This window comes from Hippoglossus hippoglossus, chromosome 17, assembly GCF_009819705.1.
Source record: "Hippoglossus hippoglossus isolate fHipHip1 chromosome 17, fHipHip1.pri, whole genome shotgun sequence".
Classification (NCBI taxonomy): domain Eukaryota; kingdom Metazoa; phylum Chordata; class Actinopteri; order Pleuronectiformes; family Pleuronectidae; genus Hippoglossus; species Hippoglossus hippoglossus.
The window spans coordinates 4,981,165-5,007,952 of NC_047167.1; the positions used below are offsets into that span (position 1 = coordinate 4,981,165).

The following is a 26,788-nucleotide window of genomic DNA, read 5'->3' on the forward strand; positions in this document are numbered from 1 at the left end:
CTGTTTTAAGGTTGATGGACGTTGCCCTCCTGTTGCACTCTGGTGTTTCCCCTCCTGTCTGTTACCTCAGATTTGTTTTGTCCCTTCAGTGTGTGTGTGTGTCTCCTCTGTAATTCCCCTTTTCCAGCAGAGCTCCAGGATCACTTTCTTGCTTGTCACCGTATCCAGCTTTGTCTCATCTGTCTGCTCAGCCCGAAGCCTCGATCCAAACAAAACCTGCCTGTCCTGCTGTCCAACCGATCTATGCTGGAACCCTGGAAATCAGCCCTGTCCCTGCATGCCCTGATCATCAAGAACCAGACTCTCTACTAAACTAGTTAGTCAGACTACAATTAACCTTTAAATGATGTACTGCACAATTCAAAGTTTTTTTTAGCTACAGACTTAATTATATGACTTTACTTTGATGAAACATATCCTACTGGTTTTAATAGCACATTTCTCACCGATGTATTAAAAGTGGCCTTTCATGGGTTGATCATGGCTCATAAGATTCAGAATTCTTTGTTGTCATGTGCACAGTGAAAACAGGCGTCGCACTGTACAATGAAAATTCCACCCAGTAATTTAAACCATCTTGGACCTTGCAAGGCCAATGCTGATATAGAGTCAACAATTTGGGACATCCTGACATTTATATTGAGGTTAAAACCATCTAATAAAAGTAGGGTGGGTTCATTATAGGACTGGGGAACTACTGTTTATTTGGTCTTATTCCAGTAGCATAGCATTAGCTTTGGCACATCCCAACAACAAATATTCTCTCAGGGAGAAACAACCGCACACACACCTGGGGAAAGGACATTAATGCTAGGGATGGCAGTGTGTTGTCCTTAATTTGTTGGACATTTTGTGTAAACAAATATTCACGGCAATTACAAAACTTTACAACTTATTTCGAACGTTCGATTGAACTAGCCTTGTGACTAACTATACCACTCAGAGAACCCACCCGCTCTCACACTTGCCTCACCGAGAGCTCCGGCTTCGTGCATTACTGGGGCTGGAGCCAAAGTCTCGAACTGATGCGGCTCGGGACCACCACGGTCCTCCACCACATTAATCACCGCTCCAGGGGATTCTGGAGGAAAAACGTTCTACGGCAAAGGTGCCTCTGTGTCGCTCTGGCTGCTCTCCATTTTTTTAATGACCTGAGGACATAACTGACATCCACTCTCACCTGCACCCCCACCTCACATGCACCCCTCTCCCCCGATCCGCCTCCTCAGCCACCTGCCCAGTTTTAAGTATTTTTTTCAAAATGATGCAGTGGGTGGAGTGAGGCTCTGAGTTGGGTGTGAAGTTACACTTTAAACCTTTGTCAGCCTCTACGACTTGTGTTCTCCCTTGGTGTTCATTCTAAAATATTAAATGTAAACCTAACACCTACACACAAACACACATACACACCTAACCTACACAGAGCAGTGGCATCTTAGACAGATCAGAGCCTTTCTTATGTGAACAGACTGAATATCTGAAAGCATATACAACAGCTTTCAGTTCAGCCTGGTCATTTTTTCATTAAAATCACCGATGTAATGTTGGTTTGCTCATGGAGGCAATAAACTGCAGCGAGACATTCATGAACTTTCACATGAGGAATTGAGCCACTGACCTGAACTGTCCTGATGCTACCTTCAGAGAAAGAAGAGCCGAGTCCAAAATGGAATAAAAGGAATCATATTATCTGTGTTACATCTTCAAATTTAACCCCAAACTACCTCTGAATAAAAAGTGATGCACAGAAGACCTTGCCAGCTGCAGTAGTTGCGCCAGGAAGGCACAAAACTTTATTTTACTTTGTAAGAAGCCATTTTGAACAACAAGAAGAGCAAGGTGAGTTCAATTCAATCAGTCCTGGAGAGTATGAAATAGAGGACGATATTCTATGAAATGTTTTGCACCGTCCAGTTTTACAATCCATTTGGACAATCTGTTCCACAAAAGAGGAATAGACTCAACAATTGTTGAGCGACCAATAAGGGATCTTACTAGAAAACTGAGAGTTAACATGCCAACTAGCTTTTTTGTGTTATTATGATCATTTATTCATCTAAAGTTAGCGTGTAGAAATAAAGAGTATCATATGCTGCACATACTATGAAGCCTTTGTGGGAAATTTGTGATTTTGGGCTACATGAATATAACTGACTTCACTTGATATGTCCCCAGGTAGCCATCACGTTACAGCTCCACTAGTTCACTAACAAGCCCCAAAGATGGCAATAAAATCTATATTTAATTAAAGCACTTTACCACATGCCTGAAAGCCTTCATCTTACAATTACATTGAATGGGAATTTTCATTTAAATATTGTAATTGTGTCTAATCTGTTATTTTGCTATTGGTTACACATGCATGTGCAAAAGAAAGTACCCAAGGAGAAGCAAAGTGAAAAAACAGCACCGCCATGCACAACCATCGCTTACCCAGATGCAATTGTACTCGAAATTCGAACCCATGACTTCACAGCACGTATCACAGCCTTCAGCCATTATCCACAAGATCTAAAAACTTGTTTTTGCTTTGCTTTCTCCTGACTTGTCCTCTTCTCATCTCTCTGAATGCCAACAGCAAAACCAACTCTCAACTCACAGCAAATCCAGAGTGCATGCAAAACCCTCTCGTCATTTCTTTATTCAAATTTTGGACTGGATCCGTTTACAGGTGAATCACAGCAGAGCTTGTTTTATCCTGATATTTACTCTTGTGTGACAGGAGTTTTCATGTCTTTTTGTTTTTCGTTTTTTTAGGATTTGTTGGGTGTTACACCCTGAATAATAGGATAGAGTTAGGTGGGAAAGAAGGAGAGAGAGGGGGGGGGACATGTTGCAAAGGGCCAGGTCGTAACCGAACCTATCGTCAGTGCAGAAGAAATACAGCCTGGGTACATGGGGCGGACACTCTAGATTTAAGTAATTTTTTTAATAATACATTTTTTCTCATAGCACAATTAACTGAAAATAATGTTCTCTTTGTCCAAAGGGCAAAGTTTAAAAAACACAATTTTAGCACAGTAAATAACAAGTTGTTGTAATCTTGATTGTGTTTGATTTAAAGAAATAAAGAAATAAAAAGAAAAAAATCATTCATTCAAGTAAATCTACATTTTAAATGTAGGTATTAACAGCTCCAGTGACAAGTTTAATGTGTGTGTGTGAGAGTAATCATAGTTTGATAAGCAATTAAGTAAAAGGGACAGCAATTAACTATGTCTTAATGAGCATCAAGAGCTTGTCAACTGATTGTATTAGTAAAGATTCAGCTCCATTGTTGAGCCTATTAATGGAGACAGGGAGAAGACAGATAGAGAGTTAGTGTGCCGCCACTAGCTTACAGGAACAGGCTGGCCCTTGAAAACCCCATTAAAGCAATTAGTAAAGTAAAATAAATGGCTGTAGGACAGTGGTGGGCTGCATGCGGAGCAGAGTTGGTGTGCATGCGTGTGTGTGTATGTGTGTCTGCACCCCCTCCAGTGCAAAGTGGTCTAATTGTGCCCTGTAGTGTCCGCTTGGCATTTGGTGGGATTAGAAGAGGGGGAGCTGTCCAATGAGAAAATGTCAAGGTGGCTGTACAAGTAAGCGCACTGCTGTCTGGAGCTGTTGTTTTAGGCTGTCAAATTATCGAGAACACCGAGTCGCTAACAAAATCCTCCTGGGGGCAGAGGAAAACAAGCCAACATTGGAAGGTGGGGTGCGATAGAAAGACAGAGATCAGCGAAGCATAGAGAGAGAGAGAGAGAGAGAGAGAGAGAGAGAGAGAGAGAGAGAGAGAGAGAGAGGTGAAATGAGATAAAGGAAAAGGAAAACTGCAGCACCAGGGAAGACAGATTCGAGGACATTTAGCAGTCTGCAGATACCGAAGATGTTCATCTCAAACCTGCACGATTTGTCTGGCTTTATTTATTTGTCAAGGTTTCATTCTTCTGATGTTGTGTTTCCTCCACCACCCCTCCCAGTGCTGAAACTGGTTTTAAGCACAGGATTAGACACAGCAAATTATGAGCAACTGTAAAACAAACTCATTGTGCTGCACAATTGGCGAAGTGTTCAGTCAGCATTGAGGTAAAGTTGTTTATTCAAACAGCAGGGGCAAATGAAAACCTCAAGAATGGTTAATGCTCAAGGCCGGGACAAACAAGGAAAACATCTTAAGGGTGAAAGTTCTGCAGGGTTTTCTTGAGATTGTTGCATCAATAACATTGAAACACCTTGTGGTCTTATTGCCTATTGATGGGTAGACTGCCAAATACTACCCCTACCAAGAAGCTCTTTGTATCTGCAGGTGCTGTTCAGAAAAGACAGGAAATGAGCCGCTCTGACCAGAGTATGAAGAGTTTCACTGGATGAATTTGAGAAGAAAATGAGAACAGAACTTTAAAGGCGTGGACAAGGTCGCAACAGTCTTGTCTTAAACAGCACACTTGGCTGTACAAATGAACGGGGTCCCTCCTTGACTTGGTTTATGCTTTGGAATAGAGAGAGCTGATACACTCATATAAACAATTAATCAGATGATAGAGAATTACATGAAAACTATTTTGATGACAGATTCTTAATTTGAGTCATTTTCCAGGATAAAGTGGGAAATATTTTAATTTTCACAAATGAATCTATGTCTGTCTGTCTGTTTGTCTGTCTGTATGTATGTGGCTCGCATTTATCAAGCCTGCTTACCTGCTATATTAATAAACTTTGAATGAAAAGGCAACCAGCGCTTTGCAGCAGCTGGAGCTGGAGCTCAACAGAAGTCGAGGTTCAGTGAATAGGTGCAGCTTCGGGGGTCTGTGGACTGAGTCCAGCAGCTGGTCTTTACCTGCCACAGCTCATTTACTGCAGCTCACTTTTACATTTTCAGTAAGAAAATGAAAGCAGCTTCACCACAGACAAGGCAAACAGCCCATTCCAAACAGGCAGGTTTAGAACGGCAACTGCACTAGCTTAATCAATAATTTAAATGATCTGAATGTACTTAGAAGCAACCGGAGGTGATGGTGGAGGATATGAGCTAGACTTATGATCAATAACATTTTTGTCCTTCTTTCTTCTTTTCATGGAATCAATAAAATAAAAAAAAAACTTAAGATGTCTCCAAGGGAGCGATTAACCATCTACACGTTTAATGTTTCAATTTATACTTACTTATATTTTAGATGTAAAATCTCATCAAGTAATCTGTTACTGCCTGAGAGAGAGAGAGTCCAATGTGTGTCCTTTCACTGTAAGATTGCGTTGTTTGTGTATCTTTAGGCTATGGCAAATTATTCATCCTCGAGTCTTCAGTGATGTCAAAGAAGTCAGTTTCCACAGAAGCTCAGCTTTGATCAAGAACATCTATTAATTTTGTAAATATATGAGAGAAAAACTTTTGCTGCAGAGGCTGTGAGAGAGAGGAACTGCTTACTGATTTAGGTCTGCAGGAGTTCTGACTTCTTGTTCTACAGAGAGTTTAATGCCTCTTGTGGACGACACTTAGCTCCGACATTACACGCTCTCTGCTCTGTTGCTGCGGCTGGTTGTGTGGTAACACGTTCCACTACACAACGTGGGTTTCAGTAGTGGCCTGCATGTTCACTGCAGCTTTGTGAACGTCTCATTTTTTTCAATCTGCATATTTGTCAGACTTTTTTGTTCCTATTTTTTAATTATAATTACTGTATTCGAAATTACTTGATGAGAATAACTACAGTTCAGCACCATCATTTATTTTTCTTATTCATTAAAATGACAGGTGCCTTTTGGACTTATCTATAAATGTTAAATGATTAAAAAAATCTAATTAAAAGCAGAACCTTCTCGTCAGTGGCCTTCACTTTATTTACCCTTGGTATATACAGGGATAAATAGGGGCATGATAAAGAAAACTTACAAATGAAATGAGGCACATGAATATAAAAGAGAATAATTCATTTTATCAAAGTAATTACAGCAAATAAAGATGAAGGCCATAGGAACTGCGCTGGGCTTGTTTGAAAGGTCCAGTTATCAAAGATTTGTATCTGTGGAAGTGGAAGTTGGAAAAGATGGTAAAGGAGTGGAAAATAGGTCTGATAGCAAGAAGTCAGTGCTCACTAATGCATTAACTGAAACCTTGGCTCAGGCTACTTTGCTGCAACCTCATATGCCAGAAATAAAATAATCAACAGACTTATGCTCATCAAGAATATACTGCAATACCTTTTCCTTTGCAGTGTCAACATCTGCTCAGGTCTCTACATAATTTAACTGAGAGAGCTGAAGAAGTCAAGACACACACACACACACACGTCAGTCCCAAGGCACTCGTGTTCTCTTATGCACAGGAAATGCTTATGACGTTTGTCACTCACTCGTCTCATGGAACAAGTGCAATTCCAATTCATCAAATGTGTTAATTCTCCCTGAATCTGAGACGTGTGTCACCTTTTCCCCTCTGGTCTCACTCAGTGAGGTTTGAATTGCACATACAATAATTAAATAACACAAATCTCCAGTTCTGAACTATTTAATGGTGCCTGTAATCACTGATTAAGGCTCCTGGTGTCACTGTGAACCGTCTAGCTTCACTATAGGCTCTCCTGGACCGCCACGGAGGATGCGGAAATAAAATCAATAAATTAATACATTTTAAAAAGATTTCTTCCTGTGACCTGGTACCTGGTACTTTCCAACTATTTATATCCAGTAATCTGCTGTAAATCAGCCTGGTGAAGACAATTTATCTGGCCGCTGTTCTCTCAGCTCCAGGGGCAGCTGATGAAGGAAAGACGGTTGGTTCTGAGGCTGAACGTTGGTTGGAGTCTGTGTGGACTGAAGAGATTGAATACATGAGTTCAATTCTACCCACAATCCCTCCATCAATCTTCAGTCCTTAAATTCCCTGAACTGATCTAGTTGAAAAACACTTCTTATGAACATCTAACTCAGTCGTGAACTTTTTTATTTTATAATTTACCCAAATTATCCAATGCGTTACACAAATTTTAATTAATTCTTAAGAAACAAATGGAGAGAGTGTCTTTGAACCTGATAGCACTCATTAATATCGCAGGGCTGCTTTAAGGAAACGCCAATAAAAGAACACTATGAATCATCAACAAGTGACTACAATTAACAAAAGGTTGATTGTTTTTAAAGAAGCTATTAGTCCTGAGTTTCTTATCATCTAACATGTCATGACACCAATAATGGAGAGTATTTATTTTTAAGTACCTGTGCTTTGAAACAAAGAAAATGTGATGAATTAAAAGAACAACACCTGTAATAGTTCCTTATTAATGATAATTCAAGCAAAGAGAAGAATTGACATGAGCTCAATTAGACGTAGAGAAACTGAACTTTAATTACATCAGCCTAAACTGCTTTGGATTTGGATTCATATGAGTTGTAGGTCAGACTGCACTAGAGAAGCTGTTTTCTGCTGCAGTGCCAATTAGAGTGAACACTTCCACAAAAGACCATGATTCACATGAATTATCCCGTGGTGGCTGAGAGGCAGCACAGACAGCATATCCTGCTGAAAATCTCAGTCCTGATAACCGATGGAAATAATAAATTTACTTCTTTGTGCTTTTTTTCCCGTTGGTTGACTTCTCTCTTTGGCCCCATTTCCCCCCCGCATGAACTCCCCCTTTTTCATCAACCTTTCCTTTTTGCCTTTTTGAAGGGTTTGACATGTTTTCTTCTTTTCTCTGATGAGGCACTGAATGCAACATCTCTTTTCAGACACTCCTTATGTTGCACCAGTGCTGTGGCTTGTAAAAGCACAGCAGGAGGTCATGTTGCCAATACGCTGGAAGGTTGGACCAGTGGTGTAATGTGCTTTCCAGTTCGGTAATAAACACAACAACAAAACATGGGTGCACTCTCTAAGAGGGATCAAAATAACCCATTAAGTTTTCTTTAAATCCTTTATAAGTTAAACTCATGTGTATCCCATGTGACGTCAGGTTCATTGCTTCTAACAACAGACAAAGAGCACTGAGTGTGACATTTAAGAATGGAAGTAAAAAGAGGAGATGCCTTCCCTTACAAATTTAATTTCATTGCAGTTATACTTTCCTGAAGTGAATGTTCTGTCACTTAAATTCTTATGCATCATTGAACTTTTAAGTGGGTTTATGGAAATCCTGAAGAGTTTTATAGCCTTAATGCCGACAAGCGTTTTAACATGCAACACCCACATAGCAATATAGATTTGGCCAAGAGTTGGACCACATCACGCTTATCCCACATCCGGCCAAATTGGCCAATATCAATACTAAAGCCAGGGGTGGCCCAAATTTGGGACATATTGACTCATTACCACATGGGCCACTTTAGATTCACTAATGGACTACATCTTGCCTAAAAAAGGCCCACATTAATTTTGGGATATTTGGGCGACATTTGCTTTCATACAAGTGGGCTACTTTAGGTTCCGATCCATTTTGTTCGGGCCACAAGAAAGCCAGAAGTTTTGCATGATTGCCTGAGGTGGCCCACATACAGTACGGATGATTGGAAAAGGCTGAATTCCATTTAGCTCTCTCTGTTTCAGGACCCTGACACTAAAGCTGTCAGAATATGACATGCCAAAATGTGTACTGTGAAAAACGCCAATATTGTAAACTCATTTGACTAGATAGTGATTTTAAAACTCAATCACTCCCACTTAATTAAGTATTGAGTTTGCTGCTGCTTCAATCACATCTCAGGAGACAGATAATCACTGAACTGCCATCTCATCTCTGATAGTTGGATTCACAGGTATAGAAGGAACCTGATGTGAGGACAAACACATGAAGGTAACAGCACTGAATCTGAGCCTCACAGAGAGCTGCTGTAGCTGTAGAATACTCTGTCCTTAATTTCCATCCGGCTCAAATAGGTATCTGTCACTCTATCTATCTGATACTGCCCGTTTTAAAGGTCAGGTCCGATGTTTTTGTCAATGCCAGTGGGGTGGTAAGATATGTACTTGGAATGGGTCACAAATATATAGCAACAAGACCAGAGCCGGTTTCAGACATGTCCTTCAGAGAAACTCTGGAGAATTGGGTCCGGACTTTCTCCTGAGGTTTCCTTTGACACATGCACAACGCAGCAGTAGATTCTTTGCTCAGATGTGTTCACAACAGCAACAAATTCTCCGCAGGATTCAGGTGAGGGGGAGGTGCAGCAGGCAGAGGCAGGACGTAACGGAATAATTCAGCTGCAGAGATCATGTGATTTGGTTTTACAGCACATCGACACCAGCGTCTGCTGTTATCACCAATAGCTCTCTTGACATCTTAGTCTATGTCTTTTACATGTGTGGCTCCGCTTTTCAATCCTGAGATATTTGTTTTATTTTTGATATTTTCATTTTTGTGTGTGTCGCGTGTTGGAAATGTCATCAACCCCACCACTCTTGCGCGGTGAATCTTGGAGAGTATCTCCATGCTGTGTTTTCACATCGGCTCCCCTGGACTTTCTGCAGACTTTATACCAGGGGGCCAGCCTGAGAAACTCCGGACGCTCTCACTCGGACATTTGCATTCACACATACACCTTCTTCTGAGAAACTGCGGAAGATGTCTGATATGGTCTGTATTTATATTGCATGATGAACTTAAGATCAGTAATACACACACAAAAACATGAAATATTTAGCAATGCTGCATTACTCACACTGTACTGCAAAACCTCAGTATGAAACTTTAGTAAATATGCACAAACCAATACTTAGTCCCACAAACGGGGGCCACAGAAATGTATTTTCTAAATGACTTTTTAAAGAAGTGTTTGTTTGTGCTTGTGGGATTTTCTTTACATACACATTCACATCTTTATATTTCACAACTGACTGGATTGTTTGGACTGTTGCCTGGCTGCAAAGCAAAAGACAGTTCATCAATACCCTGGGCCACTTTCACCTGTCTCATCTGTCATGTAACAAGACAGATTTTTCAAAGAGGCCACATGGAACCCCTGTCTGAGCTGTCACTTTGCTCTGTTCAGTTGTTGAACATTAAATTATTGACATTTCATCATCAATAGAATTTTTTATTCGTACAATGTATTATCCTACCATATGATCATAAATTATTTTCTAATCTATATAAGCTTTAGGTTGTGTCTATACAGTCTAATAGGATGCAAGGATATATAAGACAAACGTAATTTTAAACTTTGCATGATGCCATTTTCTGACATCTTTGTGACTTCCTTATCATGTCACTTGGCATTAAATAGCATATGATGGGGAACTATTTTCTGATCAATATAAGCTTCAGATTGCCTCTCTCGCTCTTTTACTAGAGGAGATATCTTGGATTAATTCCACTGTATATGCAGAATGTTGCATACATGTCTGCACAGTGTTTTTGTTTTGAGTTGGCATAGCCTATGGTTGTGGCGGGGTGGGAGGGGCCTATGTGCTATATTTTCATGGGGCCCGAAATCCATGGCGGTGCCCCTGATCGTGCCTCGTCAATAGCAGATGTGTTGACAGCAGAGATGATGAACGATTCGAGGACAAAAGCTGACAGATGTGATGAATACAACGTCGAATGGCTAATCAATCTCATGTGGGTTGGATGAAATGGACGAGAAACAGCAGCAGGGATCTCCTGGTGTGAGTCGGCGGAGGCAAAAGGCTGAGTGGCAGCACGTACGTGTGTGTGTGTGTGTGTGTGTGTGTGTGTGTGTGTGTGTGTGTGTGTGTGTGTGTGTGTTTGTCTGCAGAGTGCCGGTGTGTGTACGTCTGTGTATCCAAATGTGTGTGGAGCCTTTTCTTGGTCTCTCATGCCTGACCTTGTCTTTATGAACCAAAATGAACAGGAAGGGAGTGTGTGTGTGTGTGTGTGTGTGTGTGTGTGTGTGTGTGTGTGTGTGTGTGTGTGTGTGTGTGTGTGTGTGTGTCGAGAAACACCCTGCCTCCTTTTTGCAGGCTGGTAACAAACACTGGCAACAGTCCAAACATATTGAAAAATAACACACTGAAAAAAGTATGAAAGAAAGTGACAAAGGACTGACTTAGGAATAATAATAACTTCACAGTGGCGCAGGAGCATGAAATATAACGACTCCAACTCATAGAGGAAGAAGGAGGGACGTGGAGGAGTGAGTTCGCCTACACTCTGTTCATAACCAACACTCCCTCCACTCCTGTCTTCGCCTCTTCGGCTTTTATTCTCTTCTCCGCAGAAGGCCATTACCATGTCCTAGATCATCTGTAAGTGAGCGTGTGCACATGACCTGTGTGTGTGTGTGTCCACGTCTACATGACCTACTTAGACCAGGAATGGTCTTCCCGAACATTGTACTTACTCAAAGTGAGGCTTCAGTCTAAAACATGCATTCTTTTTTTCTACTCTCAGCATTTTTACTGTCTATCTTTAGCTTCTGAGTACTTTTCTTCAGTACAACCCATTGTACTCAAGGACACACTGTATCCACCATATCAAGTCCCCCTCAACACAAACACACAAACTGCATGCAAAACTACACATCACGGTACAGATCTAACTGTGCTATTCACTGTTATAGAAGTAAATCATCATCATAAATAATGATGGACAACTGAAAAAAAATCTAGAAGAATCTGAGAAGCTTTGCTTTGTATTCCATGCAATAAATGCCCTCCAAAACCTAGAGCATGCATTACCCACAATGCAACTTAGCCACAGTTATATTAGTTAAGTTAGTAAGGACTAATGTAGTCTGAAGCCTCTATGTTCAAGCAGAAATGAGGTGAAGTGTGAAAGATCACTTCTTTCTACACACACAAAAACCACAACCTTGCACTATCATAGTGAGGACACTCATCAACCCTCAAACAGAGAGTGAGGACCAGGCAAAATATCTTTGCTTTCCCAAAATGTACTCACTCTATAAGTTCTAGGCTCAAAATGGTCCTTACAAAGATATATAGTATATAATAGTACACACACACTTTTTTCATTTTCAAACTTGAAGCCTTCAGCCCAAACTGCTACTGGCTCAAGTGACATCACTCAAGGACATTGATCAGATTTCAAACAGCTCCCTCTGGAGCCACAAAAGGGTTTGACAACTTTTCAGCACATACACCATAGTAGCTTCCGCCCCCAAGATGTGTAAACAGACTTTGATGTGTATAGTTCCCCTTTAAGTTTACATACATAATGAGATCTCACCCTAACATCATATTTAAAATTGTATATATTTACTCAATGTTGATTGGTTCTGTGAGACCGTAAGCTAAATAAAAGTAGTTTTAAACTGCACTAGTAGTGTAGCTCTGGGGGTTGGCAATGCCTGTGCAAGAATCCATCTGTTCAACAATTTTGTCCAGATTAAAATATGTAAACAACTTTTGGATGGATTAATGTTAAATTTGGCAGAGGCTTAAATTGTTTTCTGTGGTTAAACACTTATGGCTTTGGTGATCCCCACCAGTTTAACTCAGCCTATCGAACAAATGTAGAGATAGTTTTCAACAAAGTGGTTCTGCCAACATTCCTCCTCTGAGGCTCCTAGCATTGTTGTAGACTTTTAATTGTACTAAATCTTCGATTTCAATGTTCAAGATTTAATCATCTGCAAAACTATTGAGCATAAGCAACTGTCACTAGACAAGAGTGCAGCAGTGAATAGTTCTTTGTACACTTTCAGACCTGTAATTCATTTCTTTGTATGTAAAGATGGATGACGTGTCTCCACTTCCTCCCACTGTCCAGTAATCAAGCCAAAAATACACTGTCAACTAACGTTGCCATCTTGTACATTTGGAGCCAATGTCTGTGCAGTAGCAATTAGGGAATGGAGCCAAAGTATTGAGTCCCGCCCCAAACACGTGCTTGACCAATCAGGAGTCAGTATCAGCTGTCAATCATGATGTTTCACCCTGTCTTTATAGAATCAAATAACTAATTAAATGAACACCTAGACATACGTCAGTATGATAAGAACTACCTAAAATTACAAAAAACTTCTTTGAGAAGAAATTACATGGATTTTGAATTTTTAGTTTGGACATGTCCCATCCACTGACATGGAGGAGGAGGGATTTATCAACTATACTTCAGCCAGCCACTAGGGAGTTATCGATCCGTTTTGGCTTCAGGAAGATGAGGTGTCCATCTTTATATAAAGTCTATGGTCCAGACTAAGAATGGGTCATAAGGATGAGCTCATTCATTGGAGAGTTATGGTTCTTTCTGTTCATTCATTGTTACTTTTAAATCAAGGACTTCCAAAATACATGCTGAAAACAGCTCTGCTGTAATTCCTTCACTTCCTAATATGTCCATGAACAGGAGTGGGGACATATGTGTTACCATGGTTACCGAATGCATAAATTAACAACAGTCCACTGGAAAGTGCACGGACATAAAGCTTTCACACCAGCCTAAACCAACCAATCCAAACCGTCCAATGCACCAGAGTCACTGAGTCACTATCAACATCTTATATTATATGGTGATGTTCTGTTGAGACTTTCTTTAGCACATGAGATGGATGATTGGTTGAAGAACAATTTAACACTAGCTGATAATCTTGGTACTCCAGAGTGTGGCACACAGTTATCTGTCGTTAAAGGTGCAACAGAGCACAGTCCTGACCGCCACCAACCAGACTGTTCAACCACAGGGCACAGCAGAACACTGCTGCTTTTCAGCTTAGCATTAAATTAATCTGGATGTTGGTACTGTAGCAGCATGAAACTGTGTCAGAGTCAGACAGATTGGTGCATGTTAAATGTTAACCACTGTTCTAAATCATGTTCTAAATCAAGTAATTAGCGTTGGAAATGGGTTGCAATGTACCATGATTATCTAACTGTGAGTAGAAATTTCATAAATCCAGGGTAGTTTTCTATGCAGTATTCTATGCAGTGTCTGTAAAAGGTGGGTGTGACACAATGTGCCATTTGTGCCACATTAGCTCTGATGGACATTCTGTCATTTGTGTTTACTGTGTTCCGTCGCCTCGTGTCAGCCTGTAAGAACTGGAAGACTTGTCCTGGACAATTTTGGGTATTCATACATTATTCAATATCATTAATTGTCACACCACACACACGCTCACACACACGCACACACTCACACACACAGCTCTAACCTGTTCCTTGACGGAGGCGAGGATTGCGGAGGTGGTTTCAGACTCGGAGCCGTCTCCGTTGGAGGCATGGAGGACGGGGCTCAACATGGTGGCAGCACTGGCAGTGTCAGACGCCACCTCAGGCACTGGCATACCTCCTGGAAAAACAAGAGAACTATTTTACTATTATTAAAGACACGCTGACATGCCAGCGTTCCGGCTGAGTGGCTGTCACACCTACACTCTTGTACTTATGGATAACCATATGCACAGATATGGACGTTACATGGAAGGAAGAGGTAAAGAGAGGCACACTTTTACAAACACACATATACAGCATCAATGTGGTGGGTTACAGGGAAATTAAAGCTCACTGACAAACCAGTCTGCTAATGGAAGTCTTGTAACATTTGTATTCCAGTTAATATTCATGAGAGAAGCATTAGAATGTAATGTCCATATTCTGTTTTGATATGATAAATCTTACATTACCGCTACTGGAACAACATTCTGACCAGTGCTGATTGATGTTTTCTGTTATAATTTATATAGACTTATTCATGTTCAGGGTCATGGAGAGCTGGAGCTTATCACATTATGCATTTGGCAAAGAGCAGTGACACATCCTGGACAGGTGAACTGGTACATTTCGGTAACATGAAATCTAGGCCAGTGAGATAAAAGAGTGCAAGCGTCACAGCCCTGACAGCAAAATAACTGGTGGTAGTTTCTTAACAAAAGTGATAGCAGTAGTACTGACAGCAGAGATTATTGAAGAAGTAATTTGGTCGCAGTAACAGCATTATAGGACAAGTGTCGAACCAAATAAAGATTTGTGACAACAGGAGTATATTATATGCTCCTTCCAACAAAGTTATATCCCGTCCTGGTGAAAACAGAGTAGACATTCTGACACATTTGCAACAAACGATGCTACAGTAATTTGTACCCGAGGCTGTGTAAGTCATCTAGCTAAGGTATATCCCACACAGCCAGCATATTTCAAAAGGCACAAATCAACCAACTTCTACAACTATTAGCTGTTGCTAAGGAGAAGTAGCAATACAAAAACAGTCCAGTAATAAGATCTTATTGTAGACCAATGTGTAAATCCATCTCTAATCTCTCAGCTCCAACCCCATTAGCACCTCCTGAAGATATATTTTTTGAATTAGTCTGAAACATGTACCTTTTGTAAAAAAAGCTTAGCAAGTTCCTCAACAGCTGACAGCTTAAGTGTTTAGCACATGTTACTTTAATAAGAGTTTATAGTACGTTTGATGGGAACTCTTAAGAAATGGATTAATAGGCATTTGATGTTGCATTTAGTATTTCCAGCAGCAAGACGGTGTATATGGGATTAACTCTAAATAAACTGCAGAGTGAGTGTTCATTAGTAATAAATGCATGTCACACAGGGTAACACTGTGGTTCAATGATTTGTTTTGAATATTTTTTCATCAACAATGGAGCTCTGTGGCACAGGGGACTAAAATGGATTCAAATACATTATGCAAAACCCATCCTATGAACCAGTCCTAGCCATTGGCACACACACACACGCTCACACACACGCTCACACACATGCTTGATGCCATGTGTCATCCTGTATTTGACCACGCGTGGGAGGACACGGGCTTCACATGTGCTATGTAATCCTGATGCTGCGCAGAGCTGGTCTAACAGCTGCATCAGCCAGCTTTTACACCCTGATGAAAGACTTGTCATCACACACACACACATATACACACATATATACACACACACACACACACACACACACACACACACGCAGAACACAAAAAAGGCTGGCTGTCGGCATGAGGCAGCAGTGGCCTAGCCAAGGTGAAAGTAAAAGTGAAGCCTGTGAGCAGAGCGGACGAATAAGAGTGGAAAGGTGGGAAGAGATGGGAAGGTGAAAGGAAAAGTGGAGTGGAAAGAGAGTGAGAATGACAACATGCAGAGGGCAAACGAGAGCAGGTGAGGGTTAGGAATACAAGAGAAGAGAAGACTCCTGCTTGCTGCTAGGCAACAATCTCTGGTCACTGAATGCTAGGCTGACCTGGTTCTGCTTGTCTTCCATTTTGGAGTGTGGGTTCTTCCTCCTTACCTACCTACCCCTCATCACATTTTCAAAACTCACAATTCCTCATTAACACCCAGCTTTCTATTCACACTTCCTCCCTCTCTCCTTGTTTCTCCTCCATTCCTTCTCTCCCCGTTGCATCTTCTTTCCCCTCCTTCCTCTTGTTGCCTTTCTGCCTCTAAACTTCCTCTCTCTCCTTCCATCTCTCCCTGCCCACTTCTGTTCACTTGACCTATTTCAGTGTCTCCTCATCTTTTCTGCAAATTTCTGCTTCATTAGGCAGCACGCAGCAGAGCGTGACACAGCGGAAGGTTGCTGGTTGGATTTGAACCCGCGACACTACAGCACACCTCAGCCCTCGTGACTCCATCTACTCCGAGCATGCACTGTACCTCAGCTGCTTATCTGACCTCGTGACACCACTACATGCTTCACAGTCATCATGCTATCTTGATTTCCTCTTCTCTTTTTACTGTTCAGGTCCGCCATCACAACAGCAGAGCATTGTCATTTCTTTCTTTTCCTCTACACGTTCCTCTTCCATCTACCTCCCTCTTCTCAAATATCTTCTCTTCTGTCCCTCTTCACTCTTCCTGTATCACACACACACATCACTCTCATTATCACCTCTACTCATCCTAATCCATCTTTATCCCTCTCTTTCCAGAGAATACACATCGAAATCCCTCGAATACACTTTTATTTTTGCCTTTTCCTGCGAATCCCAGTGATTCAATTTGTTGCTTACTGTACAGCAGTATCCATCGACTTTCTTTCTCTTAAATTTCAAAGATTGTCATAACAAAGTTGCTTAAATACATTATGATTAGTTTTTGAAAATGAGCGGACTGGACCAACAAGTGGGTAGCGAGAAATGTCATGTGTGGAGAGATGTTGTTTCTTTGAATCAGTGAAACCACCATTTTAATCTGTGACATGCTAAATCATAGAGCAACACAAATAATAACAGTCCACTGTGTCAGTAGGCTTATATCTGTCGACTGTCATTATCCTAGACTGTTAATGATAAAGATGGATCATCCACATCCTTGCACTATCCACAAATGAAGCAAAATATCTTGGATACGAACACCGCCATCTTGCACATTTAGAGCCAGAGTCTGTGCAATAGCAATTTAGGGACGGTGCAGAGGCCCTCGACCAATCGTGAGTTAGTCTCAACTGTCAATCATGACGTTTCTCCCCATTTTAATAGCATCACATAACTGATTTAAATCCAAACTTACTGGAAAATGAACAATTGAAACTACATCAGTGAGATAACAACTATACCTTAAACTGACAGAAACCATCTTTGATAAAAACTGAAAAAGTTTGGACCAAGTTCCATCCACTAACATGGAGGAGGTGAATTTTATGACCTATACTGCAGCAAGCCACCAGGTGGCAATCAAGACTTTGGCTTCACTTTTGTAGGGGCAGTCATGTCATCCATCTTTATATACAGTCTATGGTCAATATGTCTACATTTTAGATAAGCTAATTACCACTATAGGCTAGGCAGACCAAAACAAATAAACACAGTCATATCAGTGTTTGGTAAAATTACAAACTCGCTGCGATTGCGTACAATTGCTGTGTAAATTGCAGCAGGCAAGAGTGTGTTTTCTTTCTTTTGAATTGGACTTATATATAAGAAGAAGACTGTGGAATTGTATTTTTCAAATTTGCAACATCTTCGTTTAATATCGTCTTAATGTCAGCACAACGTTCAGGACATTATATGTGAGTAAAAGGGAATTTAACTGCTGAGGCCTAACATGTAAAAAAACTGCTTGACTTTGTAATCCGTACTGAGTCATGCATTTGGGCATGAGTCATACACTCATGCATACTGTGCTAATGCAGAGGAGATGATGGGCCTTGCTAACACCAGCCACATCACCGCTCTTTGTGAAAACATAAAAAGCAGGGACAACAGCAATATCTCCCTTTGGACAGCCTCTTTGAGCACTGACATTTTATTTCTTTAGGGTGCATGCGTATACGACCTGATCACAAAACATTCTTTGTACAATATAGATGATTAACACATATTCCATTATTGTTACTGTGAAGTTCATTTATTCATATACAACTTTTACAATGTTGAATGCGGAGCCGTATTAATCATGTTTGCACAAGCAGCACCACTTTTCGTTTTGTGCATTTCAGTCCTAGTCAGTAGATTGTTGTTTTTTTCCTAAAAAAATCTCTCTGTAGGGCAGCGTTCTGGCGCAGTAACACAACCCGCAGACTGAGATTAAACTTCAGTAGAGCGGGTCAAAGAAACTCTGGGTGAGAAGCATTAGATTAAAGCCCAATACGAAAAGCAATACGTTTGGAAAAGCTTTGTTTCGTCAGCAAAGCCATTTCAAATTCATCCAATGCCTGTTTTTGAGCAATTTATTTGAATGTGAAGAATGTCAGCTTATTGAGGATGGAAGTTGCTACTTCCTTAAAGATGAAGTAAGACAGTTAGAAATTACCCTGCCAATGTGTTGGTTTGTTTGTTGGTGCGACCTTTGGTGTGAACTAAAATAACTCAACAAATGTTGGGTGGATTGACACAAATTTTTGTAAAGACATTCATGGTCTGGGGAGGCTGAATCCTATGGCGATCCTCTGACATTTCATTTAGTTCCACCATACCACCATTTTGTAACAACAATATGAATTCCCATGTAATCTATTACAGATATTTATGTCAAGGATGAATTGAAGGCTTTACCTTTCTTAAAAGTAAACTTATGGACCATGGTAAATATTATACCTGCTCAACATTGGCATGTTAGCGTTGTCATGGTTGGCTGAGAGGCTGCGAGTTGTGTTAAAACTGGGGTTGGTAATCCAACCCCTCTCATCAAAGCTAAGCCCCCAGAACACATTTTGAACTTGCACTCCCTGACAACTGCTAGATGCAGACTTTTCCGTGGCTTGCTGACTAACTTCTGACTTTCGTATTGGATTCAATGTCACAGCTTAGTGACAGACTGGTACGAATCATTTCATTCAGTCCCAATGAAATGATTGGATGTGTTTATAACAGTACTGTGAGGGCCACAGACACCGACTTTAGTATCGTAATGTGCCGCTATTCATCCAATGCAACAAATGTGTATGCAGTGTCTTGTATTAGTTTGTCTGGAAACATCCATATGCATGATATATTTCATATGATAGTAAACTGAGGCTTGAACTTGATCAGAGAACTAGATCAGGGAACGAAGAAGACTTCCCAATTTGCCTAGAGAACAAAACGAGAGAAGCTATGGTATTGACTGTACAAACAGGGCGGACAGCCAAATATAGGTCAACTCAACAGACCGTGTCCAAGCCCTCATCACACAACTGACCAGTACAAAGCAGCTTTTCCCCAATAACAGCCATCAGAACTAGGTTATAGAGGCCCACAGCCAGCTAGAGACAAGACTTTGAATATGGATTAGGCCTAAGGCTTTATTTTACTGAAGTATAATCTTGGATTTTTAGGTCTATATTTCAGCGCCGTAATGCAGGGGTATTTAGCCCTGCATTTCAAAAGCGGTAATCTCTGATGTTGCTGCAACGTTGTAAATGCAGATCGCCGTGCTATGATTGACATGGCTGACGTTGGGAATATGGAGCTTAATCTTTTGACCCTTTAAGCTCATCAGTCAGGTCTGAGACAGGCATGTTTTGGTGGAGACGGAATTCAACACAGATCAGCAGCAAATCAGCTAAATGTCTGTGTGGAAATGCTTTTTTCCTTTGGTGAAAGTGCATGTGTGTTGCGCACTTGCTTAGCTGTATACGTGTTTGTGTACATAGAGCACTAGAGCATGCTTGTCTGTGTGTATATTTGTACGTGTAGCCCTTCTGGGATCGGAGTGTTTGGTATGTGTTTGACGGGCAGTCCCCTGTCGTCTCATTAAAACTTGCTGCGCTGTTTGGTTTTGGCTTCACCAGTCATCTGTCCTTTTTGTCTAGACCCTGCACTCATTCTTTAATGATAACAACACTTTCACACTTGTATTAACAATGCAATTAGCAACGTCTGTGTCTCATTGTGTCCCAACATCAAAAGCGGAGAAATGGCTCTCATTTTTTGATTGACTGTAAGAGCTCTGTGATCTGTGCATGGTTTTCTTTCCGCCTTGTTTCTAAAACAGCACAGTGAATTAGTCAAACTAAATTAAACATGGGGTTTTGGGGATGGACATTACCAAATCCTTTGATCTGCGTTTCGTATTGACACCTGAGCACAACAGAAAACAACTCGCAGTGCAACAAACTCGACCAAGTGTATAATGATACCTTTTGAGATTGAGGGCCCGTTTTGTTTGTCTCCTGCACACGGACAACAACACACATACATGCAAGATGTCCACAGTACCATTGATTTTACACTATTCCTGACTGAGAATTATTGCACCAAGAAATGCAACAATACACCAGAAAAGGCAGGAAAAGACAACTGCTACTCAGTAATGCAGGATTTAGAACATTTATAAAAATCAGCTTTGTATGATTTTTAGGAAAGTAAATCACTTCATCAATCGTTAAGCTTTTTAGCCGTCGCGGATATTTCAGTGAGAAATAGGCATATGATCTGTCGATATAACGTTTTTTTTTAAACCAAAAATCCACAGGGAACTTTTTAGTTCACTGGCAAGGTTTCTTTCAAACCAGTGAATGTAACATCCTCACAGCGACACTGATAAATAGTTTGAAATGGTTTGATAATGAATCAAATGAAAAAAGGGTCTGCTCCTCATAATGCTGGAATATGCAGTTCCTTTCAGATGACCCTAAAAAGCTGATATGCAAGCATCAATGCTAGATGATGCTTGTTAGAAGGTCACATGCAAGAACACAGAAATAAGGAGATTTGAAGAGTGTCACAGGCCGCTGGTGTAGCCATCAACACTGGAGACATACAGAGGTCTGCTAAACTGGTCTGCTCACTTCTTTTTTACCTCCATCCCCCAAAAACTTTTCATTTCTTGTATTCTCCAAACCCAACCAATGCTTATTCAGGTGACATTCAAACAACTCCCTCTGGAGCCACAAAAGACTTGTACAATTCTTGTACTACATTAACATCTCTGTACACCCTTTAGGTTTTTGGTAGATCTTGAAAATATCAACGCATTCCCATCTTGTGCTTTAACTCAGCTTTAATATTCTTTCCCTAGCTTTAACCAAGCACTCTGTCTTACCTTAAAGTTACCATGAAATTGCTTTAACAAGAGCAGATTTTGGGATATAGGCTCTTTTCCCAAATTACATTTTAACATGTCACAGTAGGAGAACCACAGGTTTAAACTAGAAAGGCACTCAGTACAGTACATACCTCCACCAAGGCCCATCATTCCCCTCATATAACAACATTTAAATTCACTGGATCCAGTATTTTATTTGGATCTTAGTGTCATCGTGATAGCAAGATTTTTGTTTCAATACCGACACCAAGTAATGAATTTCGATACCAATACCTTTTCAATACTTTTCTTAAAAAAGGGGAGTCGCTCTATCCGATCCAGTGGCCCCAGACTTCTGTAAGCAGAGGGTCATATTAATTTGTGAGGCTACTGGTATTATGAAGGCTAATCCTTGGTTTGAGCTTCATCCCCATGAAATGCAAGACTTAAAATGACAATTATGTTCATTATTTCAATGCTCAATAAAATTGTAGTTCATCTGTAGATTGTTTTCTTGTTTGTTTGTTTTCATGCATGTAGGTGGATTTTTGACAATGGATAAGTAACCTTTATTTTATAGCATTAGGCTATATATAATTGGGATTATTGGAAAGATTAAGGACATAACTTGTTAACTTTGATGCCCCCTGTAGCCTACTTGAGTTTGTGATTTCTTTGATAGTTTTTTAACTATATATATACAACCAAAAAAACGTTTCCATGTTAGCCACACTGGTAAATTAGCTCAGATGGTGAAAAATCTTTGCTAAATAATTAGCACTCGTCTAAAGGAAGGCCCTGCAAGCGCACCTGCATGGAGTGGAAGCAGAGCGTTTCACAAAAAGGAAATATACCGCTCTTATTTAAACACTGTTTGAAAGCCCCACCACACATATCAGTTGTGTAGTTTTCGCATAATCCTGCTATCTAACAAACAAACCAATGCAGACAAAAACATAACCACCTCGGTGGAAGTAATAATAATGGTGACTTGCTGAGACACTTCAACCAAATGAAGCCCCTGTTCGTTGGTTAGTTTAACTGGTTATTTGAAAGGACTAGTCAAAATACAAGACTTTTAATATGAATACTAAATGAAATACCTTCTCTTCACCAGAGAATTGTCACTGGCAGACAGTGGCAGATGGCCTTACGAGCACCATTAAGGGTTAATCGCCCATCAACTAAATCTATGCCTGGTTAAAGTCCAGATGCTATTGGGTATTTATGATAAGCGCACACACACACACACACACACACACACACACACACACACACACACACAATCCGACTGTAGTGCTGTGATATAGCATGCATCCCTCTGAATGTCACTTAGCAACTCTGAGGACAAATCATTAAGAGGCAATAGGCCACAATAAAAATCTATTATTTAATGAAAATGTATTATTAAAAGCATCACAGCACAGATCTAGTTGCAGTACAAGGGCAACACATGCCAACCACTTCATAGAGCTGCTGCTGTGTTCTTATTTTACTGCCTCTACTGTGCCTGGTTCACTGAATATGGATCACAATTCAATCGAGTCTGAATGATTGTGTGTTTTTTTTTATTTCACACATCTATATCTATTTTGGGCATAAAGGCTAACTGATGCTCATTGATGTTTGTTGGTGAGTGATAGAATGTACTGCTGGTTACACAATCAACATAACCATCGCGTGATGATGAGCTTCAACTACAGCCCACTGGGCTTTGATTTTATCTATTTTATCTCTCATTTCTCTTCTCTGCACAGTCACGCTTCACATGCATACAGCTAATTACCCAGAGGGATTAAAGTGCAATGGTCACACGATATTGTGTAAATATGGTGGGAGGTTTTGGAAAAACAGTGTGACTAACAAAAGAAGCTCTAAACTGTTGTGTGACAGGAGGTGTTACTGAAGAATTCAGCTGCTGAGGAAGGATGAGGCTTCGTGATGGTTTTTAAGGTCCAACAAACCTTCAGGCTCTTGACAACATTAAGACAAGAAGTAAATATGGTTGACTGGACCTGGTGACTACCACATTAGCACAAAACAGTACAGAACTGAACTACATTTAATCTAAACTACAGTGCAACGAGGAATCGCTCGGTCAAGAGGAACCTCACAGAGAATTGCAAATACAAGGGAACAGGAGAAAACAATGCATCTGCATTAAGGAGGATCCATCATGCAGCAAGCTCATCCCATTTCCTAGTTGTAACCTGGGTCTAATGCTGCTAATTAATCACAGTATCCACAGTTGATTTTTTAAATTTAAACCAAATGGCATTGAAAATAACAGGAGAACAGCGCTTTTTGCCTCGTAAATCTGTCACAGTATACTGACCATCAGCAGCACCAGGACGAATCCTACCCATGTCAGTGGCCATCCATAAAGATCTTACCATCTTCGGCAGACAGGCGGGATTCACACAAGTTCTCTACTGCAGGTGTGTTATCCCCCACACTCCTCAGCTTCAAAAGAATATGGGGACATTCTTCCAACTAAGTTTGGTAACGTTTGGGTCAATTTTGAAATACTTTGAGTGTATGCATGCACACACAGACAGGGGTAAAAACAAAACCCTACTGACTGGCTCTGAAAAAGCCCAAAGTCAAAGGGAGAAAAAACAAACATTCGATTGTGAGAATCTGAAGGAAAAAGCTTCAAACTGTGAGCAGAGACAACATCATAGCTTTTATTGCTCTCAGAAATCAGAACTAGTCAGGCAGCATCAAAGCAGTGAATGTAGAATCACATCAGCTGTGATTTCAGTGGCTTTCAACTGACTTGTCGAAACATTCCATCAGCATATATATATATATAGTAAGTTATTTATAGCAAAATACCCTTTTAAGTTATTTTTTCAGCTACATCTTCAAATACTTAAACAGTGGAGTAAAAATAGATTCATAATCCCGTGCAAAAAACGAGATATACTGATACACAGCCATAAAAACTGTGCATTTAATACACCCACACTTAAATGATTTGGCTGGACTGTACAACCCATAGGGACATTGCACATTGTTACACTGTTTTATGACATCACAGTTATGCTGTTAAAGGCTCCGGATTATTTTTGCTAAATATAAACTTCACACGAGGGCTAGAATAAACATCCAACAGTGGAATTCAATTAGCAGTGTTTCTCTGTGATCCAAGTCTGCTGTTTTAATTAGTGTTGCTCGTGAAGGCACTAGGGTGTACACCTCTCCAGAGGCTGGCAAACGCCTGCTACCTCCGCTTCTACCTGTCCACCACATTATTGAAATTCAGGCCTCTGCAATAAGAGCTAACTATTGAGGTTTCCTTCTTGAGATACAGAATGTTTTAGATTTATTTTGTGATTCATGGCACAAAAATGATCTCAATTTAATGCAGTGAGTGGATTTGCCCACGCTACCAGGTTGTCCAGTAGGCACCCCGTATACTGTACAGTACAGAGGCTTGACTCCTCCTGCAGCATTCGCGGGTTTGGTTCAGTTCAAGCCCTCTACTGCGTGTTTTATCCCTTTCTGTATTTTACACTATTCTCAATAAAGCCGAAATGCCCCCCAAAAAATATCTTTAAAAAATCAGAAACACCTCTTAATATAAAATAATCAATAACAACTTCCAATTAAGACCTCTGTTCTACACATATAATTCAATGTCAATCAAATGGAAGAATTTATTAGCAGAGCTGTGGCATTACATTTAATTAGATTGTACAGGCGTTCAATATAGTTATTATCAACATGATGCCTACAAGCAGGCACAGAGAAAAATATACCCTTACGACCACACCAAATATAGATAATGTCATTGTTCAACCTCTCAGGAAAGTATAATACTAAAGACATAGAAATAGTAATACACTAAATACCAGTTCACACACACACACACATATGCTGCTCTGTAGTAGTGACTGTCTCACTGCAGCCAACAAAGCTTCACCTCAGCTCACTGAGTCAGTCTCTCTGGAACTGACTCAAATGAAGACAAAAAAACTTCCTCAACGTCACAACAACATTAGTGTTAACCATTGATCCGAGTGTGAAATGTTTTAATGGTGCACATGTTAACGCCTGTCTCCTTGGTGATGGTTACACTACTGTACTGTAGTTATAATTTATTCTCGACATGGATCTACTGCTTCCATCTCAGTAATGGAACTAGATGAAGGTTCATGTTGCATTAACACAATGACCATGACAGTGGACAGTTAATTTCGTTCTACAATTATTATGGGAATTGTTTATTCAAACATTTCACTAAAAGAAATATTTCTAGTAAATCAACATTCTCTTATTGCCTCAACACTGTGTGGAAATTGCTGGAAAATTGTTGGAGGAAATCTATGGAGAGAAAATAGACTTGAAAAGATGAAAAGTGCGCCAAGCTCACAGAGGTACAGAATGTTATCTGATCTGTTACCTGAAATATTGAGCGTATAACGTTCACATGGCACAGCCTACACATTTTGCAATGTTGTTTCTTTTATCCATGATCGTTCAACAACTTTTACCACCATAGTTATTTTTGTTACCACGATGACGAGTGGTGGGCTGCATATGCAGCACTCCTACAAGTAGTGTTATTGTTACTATGACTACAAAGGTGCATGCCTGATGCTGGTATGCTCCTATGTGTTATAGCAGTGGTCAACAACCTTTTCAAGCCCAAGATCACTTTTTAATTCCAAACGTAAGCCGAAATCTACCACCCCAATATCTTAAAAAAATCCACTGTCTGAGCCGACAGGTGGATGCTGGGGTGGTGGAGGAGCTGAATCGACTGGGAGCGATACTGTCCCAGGGCAGCAGAGGCATTGCCAAGGAAAGGGTGTGATGGGAAAGCTGTGCATCTTAAATTGACACCTGTCATTCAACCACCATCTTTGCAGTTTTTTAAGTTGTTTCTGTCTCTCTCTTATGTCTCTGGACTCTGGATTGAAATGTAAGCCACAACACCACCAACCCCCAGTGTCAACTAAATGAGTGTTTGCATAAATGGTCTGTAAAAGTTTAAAGTGGTCCTGCTCTGTGATACTGGTCATCAATTTTGAACCCTAAACCCAGTTGTTTAATAAATAAGTCATAGAGCCACACTGTGATTGGCTGAGCGTCTCCATGGGAGACCCCTGGTGGCTAGCTAATGGAAGATCAACAGAGAGAGAGAGAGAGAGAGAGAGAGAGAGAGAGAGAGAGAGAGACCTTCAAACAAAGCTGACTTCCACATACTTCAGGTCATCGCCAATGTGCTGTTAATGATAAATTCACACACACACACACACACACACACACACAAACACACACACACTAAGAGCTGAGGAGAGAGTTCACCAGGACCAGGTTTCCCACTGCATTCAATAGAATGCTGGACTCATAATCAGAATCTCTCTCAAGCACACACACACACACATCAGCCGAGTTTTAACTCACAAGTACAGTCTACCACAGCAAAGTGAATCGTTTTGCATGTAGAGAGCGGACTCCTTGTTAGTGCTTATGCGTTTCA

At 40.5% G+C, this 26,788-nt stretch overlaps 1 protein-coding gene across 5 annotated transcripts in view; it reads right to left on the reverse strand.

Moving 5' to 3' along the window:
- The window catches only part of ctnnd2b (catenin (cadherin-associated protein), delta 2b), a 166,422-nt gene that overhangs the window by 120,225 nt on the left and 19,409 nt on the right, over positions 1-26,788 (reverse strand). For all 5 annotated transcript variants that reach the window (XM_034613774.1, XM_034613772.1, XM_034613770.1 and 2 more), the window contains exon 2: positions 14,050-14,186. In XM_034613774.1, the coding sequence (XP_034469665.1) occupies positions 14,050-14,181 (132 nt within the window). In that variant the 5' untranslated portion in view covers positions 14,182-14,186. The remainder of the gene's footprint in view (positions 1-14,049; positions 14,187-26,788) is intronic.